The 13,693-nt window shown below is 44.2% G+C and overlaps 1 protein-coding gene across 7 annotated transcripts in view; it reads left to right on the top strand.

Moving 5' to 3' along the window:
• The window catches only part of matk (megakaryocyte-associated tyrosine kinase), a 94,588-nt gene extending 81,175 nt beyond the window's left edge, over positions 1–13,413 (top strand). For all 7 annotated transcript variants that reach the window (XM_068016498.1, XM_068016502.1, XM_068016504.1 and 4 more), the window contains 3 exons: positions 2,094–2,289; positions 3,471–3,557; positions 8,928–13,413. In XM_068016498.1, the coding sequence (XP_067872599.1) occupies positions 2,094–2,289; positions 3,471–3,557; positions 8,928–9,110 (466 nt within the window). In that variant the 3' untranslated portion in view covers positions 9,111–13,413. The remainder of the gene's footprint in view (positions 1–2,093; positions 2,290–3,470; positions 3,558–8,927) is intronic.
• Positions 13,414–13,693: the final 280 nt, after the last annotated feature.

Below are 13,693 nucleotides of genomic sequence, written 5' to 3'. Positions count from 1 at the left end.
TCCCTCAGTACTGGAGCATCAGCCTGGATTTTGTGCTCGAGTCTCTGGAATAGGACTTGAGCCTACAACCTTCTGACTCAGAGGCAAGAGTGCTACCCACTGGGCCACAGCTGCAATCCACTTAATCAGTGTAAAGTAGACACTTTTCTTCTGCTTTAAGTGAAGGGTAATTATGACCAGAAGAACTTGGGTGGTCATGTTGCAGAAATAACAGCCCATTTAAACTGAGGACAGGGGAGATGAGAGCAGTGGTGCACTCATTAATGCCAGCTCATTTTACTGCAGTTATTTGCCTGCATATATTATTGCAAAATAAGCTGCACCTCATTCCTCATTGTTAGCCTGTTTCAGTGTTGCAACAATGTTGAAACCTCATCCTGTTCACTCTGGAACTCCCCTGTGGCTGGTCAGGGACTGGGAGTGTGAAGCTGCACTGCGTTGATACAAGAAACCATTGTACTGGCCTCAGCCTTGTCCTAGCCTTCTGAGGTTTTCAATCCAGGTAGCTCCCTGTTTACAGGGAGAAGGTCCTTTACAACTCAACTGGGATTAGCAACTCTTACCTTATCTAAATGGTGAGATGCATGGACTGCAATCTGCATGTCAGGCTGTTGTCAAATGTTATTTGGGTAACTCTGTCCAATGCTTATTCCAGCTAATTATCACTAATGACTGATTAATGATTGCTTTATCACAATCCACTTTGAGAATTAGGACTTGGTATTTGAAAAGTAAAGATCCAACTTAATGAAAAGCCGTGTTATGAACACTAATGCTCACCAGCCTTCTCCAGCTTGTTCAGAAAGTGGATTTATAAAATACCCATTCTTCCCCCCACTAACTCATGTCAAGTTTACATCGCAGACCCTATCCCACAGCACCAGTCCCAAAGCAAAACAGAGAAGTCAGCATCAGCAATAAGGCCAAAAACATTGAGATTTTTCCTCTCTTTACAGGTGCTGCCTGACTTAATGAGCCCATCCAACATTTTCTGCCACTACAGTATTCTATTTCACAGCGGTTCAAAGTCCTGGCTATGGCTTTAATTCCTGACCCTATGACCTGGAAGGACATGTGCAGGCAGCTCAGGATGAACACCCAAAGTGTGGGCCTGTACAGAAAGGCCAGCAATCAGCCCACGGCAGAGGCTAGGGGTCAGACCACTGAGGGCAAGAGTAGGCTAGGGTTGCCAACTCTCATTGGACATATTCCTGGAGGCTTCAGCACATGCCCTCCCATCTTCAACTGCCCGCCTAGTCAAACAGCCTTTTTCCCTCATCGGCACTATTTTTAGAACTAATAAATGAAAGTGGTCAAATAAAAAATACACCGTTTCTTTAATACCTGAATAGTTTAATGAGGCAGTATCCAGGATATTAATCTCTAATTCCTGATGACTCCACACTCCTAGAGGGTTGGTAACCCTAAGGCCAGCCCATGGAACAGGGGGTCAGCTCACAGAGGTCGAGGGTCAGCCCACTGAGATTTACTCAGCTGACTGTGGTGACATGGTGCAGTGACAGATGCCATTTTCCACATCGCCTCCTGCCCCCCCTAAGAAACCAATGAACCTCACTGGAGAATGGACTGATGGGGCTCCAGCTCCCTCCTTCCATAACTCACAAAGTGTCCATTCATCTTCTGGGAGGCTGGTTATTCAACCATGGGGTGATCGCAGGCTGTGCTAATTCTGCCCCTTTCCTGCCTCCCACACTTAGGCTTTCATACTCTCACCCACTGCCGCAGGAGCCAATAGAGAGCAGTTTAAGAATGGGAAAATTGACTGACACACCACCTCCCCCCACCTCCCTCTCTCCTTCCTAAACCCAGAGGCACTGAGGCCCTAATTGTAGCACCCCTAACTCAACAGTGGCTGAAGTCAATGAACTCAGCACACACACAAAGACACCAGACCTTCTGTCTCCTGCACTTCAGAACCACACCAGACAGCCCTTTTAATCAACAGCACAATGAGGGGAGTGTCAGATATTAGTCTCACCCTCTCACACAGTATAACAAACCCCAGTACCCCTTCTCCTCTGCCTTCAGTCATTGTAATGTGTGTTTTCTTTCCTGCTGCTCCCTGTTGCTAGTGACGTCTGTGAGGGAATGGAGTACCTGGAATCAAAAAAGCTTGTTCATCGAGACTTGGCAGCCCGGAACATTCTGATCTCGGACGAAAATATTGCCAAAGTGAGTGACTTTGGACTGGCTAAAGGGGTGTCCAGCACACAGGACGGAGTGAAGCTGCCAGTGAAGTGGACGGCACCCGAGGCACTGAGACAGCACGTAAGGGCAAGAGAGCCAGTTCCCATTTGAAATGTGCAGATTGAACAGTGGGCGTCATGGAGCCTCCTCGCTACATACCGTTATAGTAACCGTGATAATCAGCTGTCATCTTGTTTGCAAAGGAGCTTCTTTCCTGCATATTTACCATTCCCCCCCAGTCCACCCCTCCTGGGGGCACCATTCCTCAGCATTGACGACCCTGGCACCTCACCCCATTCACCATTCTATGCCTGGACAGTAAGAGTAAGAATAGTGAGACATTTGAGAGCATTACAGCCACATCCGATCCTGTTCTCGCCTCACAGCCACATGCACACTTGTGCACTCAAACATGCACACACGCATACATGCACCCATGAGCGCACTTGCATACTCATGCACCTGCACATGCAGTCATACATACACACACACAAATGCATGCACTTTCCAGCACTGCTGGGCAAGATACAGAAGAACAGCCAGTGGCCATGGAACCCTACCCCAAAACAATACAGTGTCTTCAGGTGAGAACCAGAGCAGATTGTTAGGCTCAAATAAAGTCAAAATACTGCAGGTGCTGGAAATCTGAAATAGTTCCAGCACTTTGTTTTTATTTCAAATTGTTAGGTACCTAATTCCAGTTTTATAGCATCACCAAGCTGCACCTTAGATCTAAGTGGATAAACTTGTTTAGTAGCTAAAACAGCCTTGGCAATCATCACTGAGAAAAAACCTCCTGGGGTAGTGGGGGGCACAATACTGACACTTAAATTTACAGTCATTATACCTCAATCTCTTCAAACCTGCCAGAATCCTTTCAACTGCCTTAATCTAGGATTTCCTCTAAATTACAGTCAGACACGAAATATTCTAACTCTTCCCCGTGTCTCTCCTATTCTTTTCGAATTGTGCTCCATTGAACTATTGTGTGTGAACAGGATTGGTCTGGTCTGACATAGAACTATTGGAGCGACATCTGCCTAGAACTTTGGTAACTTTATCCCTTCCTCTCATTGAATTGGCCACTTAAACCCCACAGGCCTTGCTTCTTAAATGGCAGCCTGTCGCCAACCCATTGAGCGAGAGCGAGAAAGAGAATGAACGGCCCACCGGTTTAATTTCTGTCAATGTTGTTAAGCTTATTACACATGTAATTATCAGTGGGGAGTGTCTATAACAAGTTTCCTGATTCCTTCTAACAGAAATTCTCCACCAAATCGGATGTCTGGAGTTACGGAATTCTTCTATGGGAGCTGTTTTCATACGGTCGGGCTCCATACCCTAAGTTGGTGAGTGGTTAGGACCTGCCAGTCGCTCTTCAGATTTTGTTCATTGTTGCACAGGATATGGTTCTCTCTAAACCCACTGCCAAGTCGTCATCAGGCCGTCTGGGATACAACAAACATCCGGCTCATCATTTTCCGCTATTCACTCGTGGCTTCTTGCCTATAATTAACTGCTATATTCGCAGCAGCAAGCAGAGCTTTTGTTCATTCGCAAACCAAATCGGCACAAAGTTTAAAATAAAAACAAGAAATGCTGGAACCACTCAGCAGGTCTGGCAGCATCTGTGAAAAGAGAAGCAGAGTTAGCGTTTCGGGTCAGTGACCCTTCTTCGGAACTGACAAATATTAGAAAAGTCACAGGTTATATGCAAGTGAGGTGGGGGTGGGGCAAGAGATAACAAAGGAGAAGGTGCAGATTGGACCTGGCCACATAGCTGACCAAAAGGTCACGGAGCAAAGGCAAACAATATGTTAATGGTGTGTTGAAAGACAAAGCATTAGTACAGATTAGGTGTTAATACACTGAGTTTAATCCTGAATCAAAAAATATCCTCAGCATCTGAAAGAGAGAGACTGGGTCAGTGTTTCAAGTGGTCAGAACAGATTCCTGTCCAAGTGGAGTTCTTCACATGTGGGTCAAGGCAGTGACTAGTAGTGAGGTGGCAGCCTATTCACCTGTAGTGGGCATCACAGTGAAGTCTAACCAGATTCCCTGGATGGTGAGCAGGAATGGGAATCTCGGCTATATCCTGACATATAAGCGCTGGGCAGGGGATGGATAAGGGGTTGGGGCTGGTACAGGGGCAGGGCAGGCATCGATAGGATGGCATGGGGGTGGGTGAATGGGGCAGGATTTTTCAATTAAAACTTAAATAACAAAAGGCTTCCCATCACAAGGCACAGGAACAAAGTTAAACAATAGATGCATATTCAAAAACTCAGATAATGGGCCCAATTTTATCCTAATCTGTTTGGGGTAAGTGGCGTTTGGGTCAAACACTCAGTTTCCTCGGAGACAAGAGCAGAACTTCTTCAAGGTGGGCATTCCTGGGAGAGAAGTGACAGTGAACTAAACACCAATACAAAAGCGAAATACTGTGGATGCTGGAAATCTGAAATAAAAACAGAAAATGCTGGAAATACTCAGCAGGCCTGGCAGCATCAGCAGAGAGTGAAACAGAGTTAACTTCTGATGTTCTGATGAAGGGTCACAGGCCTGAAACATTAACTCTGTTTCTCTCTCCACAGATGCTGCCAGACCTGCTGAGTATTTCCAGCATTTTCTGTCTTTATTTATTCATTTTCCTGTCCATCTCATTTTAATGCTGCATTGACATCAGTGTAGTGGAAGAGGGGGTGGAATGTAAACCAGGCACTCAATCTGATCCTTCCCCATTCCTCCCAGGTGAGTCAGGTTAAAATCAGGGCTAGGGGTCAGTTCACATTGTAGAAATTTCTGGGCTGCCCATTCAGTCCCCATCTTTTGGGGGAGTTTCACTCTGAGTGCATAGAAGCTGTAAAGCAGATCTTTATAAAACTGAACCATCCTGTCCATTAGATTTCACTGGATTTAGGGGAGGTCTATAAGTTGTGTTTTTTTTTTAAACAGAACTGCATTCCTTCTTGAACTCCTCACCTACCAAAACTATATGGGATTGAAATAATCGAAGAGAGGTTCACATCTCAAGTGCACCCCTTTGATGTAGAGTCTCCAACTGCAACTCTGAGCTGGCTTTTTTCTTTCAGATGCTGACAGACCTGCTGTGCATTTCCAGCGATTTCTCTTTTCATTCTGGATTTCTAATCATTTACGCCTTTCCACCTCTACCAGAAAAATCAAGCAGCCAAAAACTATTTAACCAAAAAAAAAATTTACACTGAGCTCCCTCACACCCCTATCTCAGACCACGTACTCTGTTGAAATGACAATGTTGCAGATGACCTTTAAGCCCTTAGAGGGTTAAAAAAACCTGCGCTGAACATGCTCGATCTTCACTGGCTCCTTCACTGCCTGCCTTCGTCTCAAGATGTCCTTGGCAGCACTGTTGCCGTGGAAATAAAACTTCCTGCCCGTAATCCTCCATTATCCCCCCTCTCTTTATCCTCATGTGACACTTAATTGCTTACTAAATTGGAACAACTCCTTCCAGACTTGCAACTAGAGGTTAACACATTACGCAGATGTGGTCACGCTGGAATGAACAAGCTTTCAGGAGGCTGTCCCCACTGACTGCTGCACCAAGACATTTATTTCTTGTGCACTTTAAAATGAAGGCATTCTGATTGGCTGCTCTCAAGCTGATGTGCGGTGTATATTAATGCATAACCAGGGACATTCTGATTGGCTGCTCCCTCCAAAAAATATTTCCCTGTTAAATTACAGGAGTTGAAGTATCTGATAGCGGGCAAAATAAATCATCGTCAGGATATCGTGCACATGGCAGGTATATCGCTGATCATTGTTACTGAGAACATTCTGCAATTGAAATATTCACTGGTTCGGTATTTTGTATCTTTAATTAGAATGAATTAATGGATCATTGCTGTGATATAATAGTGTGGATATTACAGAATTTCCAGTCAGATGGCGTTTTTATTGTGTGTTTGACAAATGAATTTCAACATAGCTAAGTGTGAGGTATTCCCTCTAAGTAAGAAAAGTAAGGAGGTCATATATTACTTCAGAAATGAGAATCTAAATGGGGTAGAGGAGGAAAAAGGATCTGGGAGTACAAATACACAAATCGTTAAAAGTAGCAGCACAATCAACAAGGCCATACAGAAGCAAACCAAGCACTAGGGTTCCCTTCGAGAGGAATAGAACTGAATAGTAGAGAAGTCCTTCTAAACTTTGATTCGACCACATGTGGAATACTGGGCTGGATTTTTACCAAGCCCATGACTTCGGGCTCTGTGGCAGGGTGGAAGTGCCGGAAGATTGTTCCAGTAGAGGACCGCCACAGAAATCGACACCAGGAGGGTTCGGCCCGATCCTCCCAGCCGCGGTGGAGGAGGCGAGGCTCTGCGGTGGCCCCCCTGCTTCTGGGTGATGGGAGCTGAATTCCAATGTTTAACTGAATGGGATGAATAAACTTAAATAAACTTACTTTTAATCTTCCAGGCCTGCTGCGATCCTCAGCACGGGCGCCCAGCACTCCCACGCCTTCAATTCTCCATCTGGGGACATCCGGCATAATGCTGATGGGGAGGGGGAAGGAGTTAAGATTTTCAGTGCCAATGTGGGAATGGGGTCAAATAAATGTAATGGGTGTAGGAGATGATGGGAAGGGGTGAACTTTAAACTTTGTGCCGTGTGGGGGGGTGTGGTGGGGAAGGTCAGCTTTAAAAGGGAAGTGTTTTGGGGGAGGGGGAGACAAACAGTTAATGTAATTGTTATTGGGGGGTGGGAAAGGGACGTTAGAAATTTATTTGAAAAATTTTGGGGGGTGCATCTTCAAAAATTGAATTGTGCCGGCAGGGCTGGCTGCCTTTTAAAAATGGCTCCTGTGCACAGGCAGCTGACGCCATTGTTGGCGTCGGACAGCCTGCCCCCTCCAGGTAATTGGGAGGGCGGGCTGCACCAGCTATTTAAATGAGCTGCCGCACGGGAGATTGCAGTGGCACCTTGGAGTGCGGCACGCGTGTGAAGGCCGCCATTTTTTGAGCTCTCCGCCAGGAGCGACGGCAGACTCATAAAACCCAGCCCACTGTGTGCAATTCTGATCGCCATCGTATAAAAAGGATGTAGAGGCACTGAGAGGGTGCAAAAAAGATTTACACGGATTCTGTACATGTGAGGTTCTACCTGTCAGGAATCGATGAACAGGCTGCATCTCTTTTCTCTTGAAAAGAGAAGGCTGAAGGGTGACCTACAATTATGAAAGGTTTTGATAGAGTAGACACAGAGAGAATGTTTCCACTTGTGGGGAAGAACAAAACTAGAGGCCATTAGTATAAGATAGTCACCAAGAAATCAAATAGGGAATTCAGAAGAAACTTCTTCACCCAGAGAGTGGTGAGAATGTGGAACTTGCTACCACAGGGAGTAGTTGAGGCGAAGATTATAGATGCATTAAAGGGAAAGCTCGATAAGCATGAGGGAAAAGGGAATAGAGGGTTATGCTTGTAGTGCTAGATAAGGAAGGATGGAAGGAAGCTTGAGTGAAGCATACATGCTCATATGGACCGCTTTGCGGAACATCTCCGCTCAGTCCGCAAGCAGGACCCTGAGCTTCCGGTTGCTTGCCATTTCAACACTCCCCCCTGCTCTCATGCTCACATCTCTGTCCTGGGATTGCTGCAGTGTTCCAGTGAACATCAACGCAAGCTCGAGGAACAGCATCTCATCTACCGATTAGGCACACTACAGCCTGCCGGACTGAACATTGAGTTCAATAATTTCAGAGCATGACAGCCCCCCACTTTACTTTCATTTTTAGTCATTTTTAGTTATTTTTTCTTCCTTTTTTTTGCATTCCTTTTTACATTTTTTGCATTTATTTCATTTCATCTTAGTTTGTTCAGTTTGCTTACCCACTGTTTTTTTCAGGTTGTTTTTCTTCAGGTTTGCACTTGCTGATGTTCTATATTCAGTATATTCACACCTATTCTGTACTAATGCTTTGTCTTTCAAAACACCATTAACATATTGTTTGCCTTTTCTCCGTGACCTTTTGGTCAGCTATGTGGCCTGGTCCAATCTGCACCTTCTCCTTTGTTATCTCTTGCCCAACCCCCACCTCACTTGTTTATAATCTGTGACTTTTCTAATATTTGTCAGTTCCGAAGAAGGGTCACTGACCCGAAACGTTAACTCTGCTTCTCTTTCCACAGATGCTGCCAGACCTGCTGAGTGAATCCAGCATTTCTTGTTTTTGTTTCAGATTTCCAGCATCCGCAGTATTTTGCTTTTATATTACTCATATGGAGTGGCTGTGTATTCTAAGTAATTCTATGTAAAAATTAAGCCGTTTAACTTAAGCACAGTACATTGCACTGTGATTTGCTTTATTATTAATGCTGTGTATAAATATTCTACGGGCCTATTTATTCTGGCATTTTACAACACATTTGTTCTTTAATAGTTCAGGGATTGGGTGGGTTTGCAGTGGGTGTCTGAACGATCTTGGTGCCCAGGACCCTTAGTCTTAATTTGACTCGGCAGACATTTTAGGCTGAGTGGCCTTTTCCTGTCCCAAAATATTCTTATGTTCTCAGTTGACTTCATTGCTCATTGTATCCCATGAGCTTCTAACTCTTGGTGCTAATCCTGACTTTAAAGCCTGTTTTACGGTTCTAGTTTCCCGGATACAAAACTGGGTTCAAAGCTGCTGCTGAAATGCCGCTGTTTATCACTCCTCTGTTTCCTCGCAGTCACTGACGGACATGGCAGACAGAGTGGAGAAGGGGTATCGGATGGAATGTCCGGATAAATGTCCCACCTCAGTGTACAACATGATGAGATCCTGCTGGGAGCACGATCCTGGGAAGCGTCCTACCTTTAAAAAACTCAAGGACAAACTGGAAAAAGAAGGACGGAAATCAGATTATGTTTGAAGCAAAGACCGTTTGAAAAGCAACTCGTGATCAGGTTCAAGTAGCCTCAATACCTCCTATTGAACTAATGTACTGGGATGGATCATTTGCAGGATTTTATGATTGAAGTAAATAGCAGCACTGCGTGAAGAATTACTAATTATATATAAAGTATTTTGTTAAAATATTTTTAAGGAATTCATAGTTAAACTGAATAAATGTTGGACCAGTTTTTTTTTCAAGGGGGCACTGAAAGAACTAGTTTAGCAACAACGTATACTGGTTGTCACATGACTCAAGTTAAAAATAGAACAGAAACCCTGGTAATAGGGGAAGATGTGGGCAGAGAAGTCAGTCAGGCGCCCTGATAGGACATGCCTGGGAGCAGCAGAGCACACCTGAGAGGGCAAAATAACTTGGAGCCTTTTGGATGTAGTGTCAATGTGTTTTACCTTCTGGAGTGAGTGGCTGATAAAGTTAGCCTGCTGCTGAAGAAGTGAAGGAAGGAGAAAAGACCACAACCCAGCTTGCTTTCCAGCATCTCCAAAAGACCCTGAGAAGTCCACTGTGTCAATTCATCTCATCTCCTGTCTTAGATGAAAAGCCTGCTAAATTGGTTCTCAACACCACCTGAAAAGAACTGTTCTAAAAGATCTCAGCGACCCGTCTACGTGTACTCGGAAGTTAGACTGTATGGTCATTTTGGAACACAATGGGCTGAATTTTACATGACCGCTGCCAAGATTGGCGGTAGACGTAAACTATGGCAGTCTGCCCACGCAGACCGCTCGTCGCGGAACTGCCGCAATATTAAACACGGCAGCTCATTTAAATGGCTGGGGCGCACTGCCCCCACCTCCCCCACAACCCCGATGATATGGTGGGGGCAGGCGCCATTTTTAAAGGGTTTCCAATCCTTCCATTTAATTTAAATGTTTAAAGACAAATGACTTTAAAAAATTAAAGTTATCCTGACCCTCTCCCACCAACCTCCCCCCCCCCCCCCGCAATGACCAAGAGATTCATTACTTTCCCTCACTTCCCCCCCAAAAAAACATACCTTGTGCTTCCAACCTTCCCCCCCCCCACCCCCACCAAAGTTCATAAAATTTTAACTTTACCCTTTCCCATCACCCCCTAGACCGATCAGATACATTTGACCCCGCTTCCTCCCCAACCCTGAAAACTTACCTGCTTCCCCCACCCCACCAGTGTTCCACCTCAGATCCCCGAACAGGGATCTGAAGGTGCAGGAGTGCCAGTCACCAGCACAAATAGTGCACCAGGACCGATGGCGGGAGCAGGTAAGTACTTAATTCATTACTATTAATAAATTTACTTATTTAAATTTTGATCCTGCCACCAACTGGCAGGGGTGGCCGCCACAAGGCCTCACCGCCACCGGCAATATGGGGCCGGGCTTTCCTGGCGTCGAGGTCCATGGTGGGCCTTTCCTGGAGGCATTTTCTGACCCCTCCTGCCACAACGCCTGACGTTGGAGGTATCTGTAAAATTCACCTCGATATACCTCATCTGTTTTCTTTAGGAATGAGTAAGTAAATCAGCCCAAGTGTTTTTTTGTCTGTAACAGAGCTCTGAACGAAAATCCCTTTTATTTTTCTGGTTAACCCTGTGTGTGTGTGTCTCTCTCTCTCTTTGGTAAAAAGGGGACTTTAAAATTTAAATCTGTGTGTTTATACTTCATTACTAGTTAAGACTTGTTTTATAATAAACTGATAATTTTGTTGTTCATTAAAGAAACCTGGTCAATGTGTTCTATTCTGGGAAAAATAGAGTGTATAATTGACTATCAGTAAGTGGGAAAATTTAAAATATATGTTGTGACCTGTGGACAAGTAGGACTAGATTAAACAGTGCATCCCTCCCACGTTGGTCAGAACATATATAATTGGGGGCTCTCCCTCCGGAATAAATCTAATGCCAACAATGTACAATTGTAAATGGGGAATAATAATTGGAAAAGGAAAAATTACAAAGAACCAGGTTTCTAGTGTAATAAAGTCTACACCACCGGAATTTCTTTAACAGTTGCTGTGACCTTTCTGGTGAAGGACGATGTATCCCTGAGTGGTTTGAGGAACTTAACCAAGGTTAAACTATAGGATTTGGCAGAACTGTTGGTGTTAGAGTTAAAATCAGAAGCTAAGAAAGCACCGCATTTACAATTGGAGGAAGAAAGCAAACCAGAGGGTAATGCAGTCGAATTAGCTAAAATTCAGTTACAGATGAAGCAGCTTGAACTTGACAAAGAACAAGCAATGGAAATTAAAAAAAAGCTTAAGCTTGCACAGGAAAGAGAATTGACAATGAAAAACTTGAACTTGATAGAGAGGAAAGGGCAAAAGGGAGAGCATTTCAAAGAGAAAAAGGAGAAAGGGAATTCAAAGTTAAAAAGGTGGAACTAAGACAAAAGGGTGGTCTAGACACCAGTGAAAGTTCTGGTGATTTCTTTTGAAAAGATAGCCAAACAGATGAAGTGGCCAAAGGAAAGCTAGACATTGCTTATGCAAAGCAGGTTAATGGGCAGAACTCATGAAGTTTATGCCATGCTTTTTGAGGAGGCTTCTGAAGATTATGAAATGGCAAAAAAAGGATATTCTCGCTGCATATGATGAGTTAGTGCCTGAAGCTTACCGACTGAAATTTCGGATCCTCCAGAGATGGTCTGGGCAGACTTATATAGAATTTGAGATGGTAAAGCAAGTTAATTTTGATCATTGGATATGGCTACACATGAGAATCTTTGTTGACTAATTCTCATGGAAGAATTTTAAAATTCACTCCCTCCATTAGTAAGAACCCATGCAGAGGACCAGAAGGTTTCAACGGCCAGACAGACAGTGGAAATTACTGATGATTATGAGCTTATGTATCAGCCCAATCCCTTAGTCGATCACCCCCACAAACCCAAGAAGGATAGAAGGTGAGAGGGTGAAATGAAGGCAAGTAGCCAGGGACAAGAAGGGACAGCTGGGAACGCCCTGGGATCCCCTCCTCAGGCCAGAGAGAAAGTTGAGTGTGGAAGTGAGGTCCGCAAGCCTAAGTGTTACCATTGTCACAAAGTGGGGCATCTTTGTGCAGATTGCTGGAATTGTGGGGATAAACCCATGGGACTTATTGGATACACAAAAGCCAATGCAGAGAAAGGGGCCCTAAGCAAGATTACGACAGATCAGGCTGTAGCTCTGACTGCATCTGTAAGGCTAAATACAAAAACCACTGAGTGCAGGGGTTGTGAATAAGATACCTGAGAGTTATAGGGAATTCTTGTTGAAAAGAAAAGTAACTCATTATCCCTCAAAAAAGGAAGGTAAATCTATAGTTATACTTAAGGATACAGGAGCAACCCAAACTCTCTTGCTGGGGAAAGGCATAACATTTCCACCAGAGAGCACACCATATGCTAAAGTTTTAGTGAATGGTATTGGCGGGGAGTATATACCTGTACCTTAGTATCGGGTGCGCCTAGAGTGTGACCTAATGTCTGGAACAGCAACGGTAGGAGTTGTCCATAGTTTGTCAGTAGACAGAGTTGACCCACTCCTGGGGAATGTTTTGGCTGGAGCGAAAGTAGTAGCTTTTCCAGTAGTGGGACTAGAATAAACAGTCCGGCCTCGGTCGTAATAAAAGGGATAAAAGGAAACCCCTTCAGTTTCCTGCAGGACTCCACTTTTCACAGTCCAATTGTTCCCAGCCATGTTTAACACACCCATTCATATTTACAATGTCAGTTCCCATCTCAATAGAGCTGGCCTCTGCATGTTGCATTTACTCATCTATGAGATTAGAACTTGCTGTTACTGTTTGGGGGAATCTACAGCAAAGATGTTATAATTATCACTCCGACCTGTCACAATTCATATCACACCAACCCGTCACAATAAACAGGGGATAAGGAATTTTTTATACAGAACATTCCTTACGGAGATGAAATGGATGAGGTAGACCAAATGATAGGATGGATTATACATGGTCTTCAAGGCGAGCAGCTCTGTTGAACTGAATGGCCTTCTCTCATTCCATGCTTTATGTTTTCTAAATTACAACAATCTCTGCTCTTCAAAATTATTGAAATTGGCTGGAAAGTGCTTTGGGACAACAAGTGGTTTTAAAGCTGCTATATAAATGCAAGTCTTTATTTTATTTTTTTACTTGTGTGGAAGGCTCTTCTCTGTGGTACCTACTGAGCAGTGGAGCAGATTTGTACCTGGATGGACATTTGCTGCGTATGTGCCTTCTCAGTATTTTATTAAATGTTGATGTGCATCCCTGTGTTTGCAATAAATTAAAACTTTTTTACTGAGATATTGTAACTTGATTGGGGAACACTGCAGAGGGAGCATCTTGTGCCTCTAGCCCAGTAGTACTCGTGATATGGCCCTCTGAGCTGTTTATAGGGTTGATATTTCTCCAGGATTGGCCTGGAGTCGCCAGGAATTAAAGTTGAATCTCCACGACATTGTGGCAAGCAACCCTGGAGAAAGATCATAGGGGCGTTAAAAAAAATTGTGGTTTTTTTCATTTATTAGTTATAAAAATATAAGAAAGGAGCTTCCGGGTAGTTGCCATTTCAACACTCCCCC

Source organism: Heterodontus francisci, chromosome 36, assembly GCF_036365525.1.
Source record: "Heterodontus francisci isolate sHetFra1 chromosome 36, sHetFra1.hap1, whole genome shotgun sequence".
NCBI classification, from domain to species: Eukaryota; Metazoa; Chordata; class Chondrichthyes; order Heterodontiformes; family Heterodontidae; genus Heterodontus; species Heterodontus francisci.
This window is presented reverse-complemented; position numbering and strand designations above follow the sequence as displayed.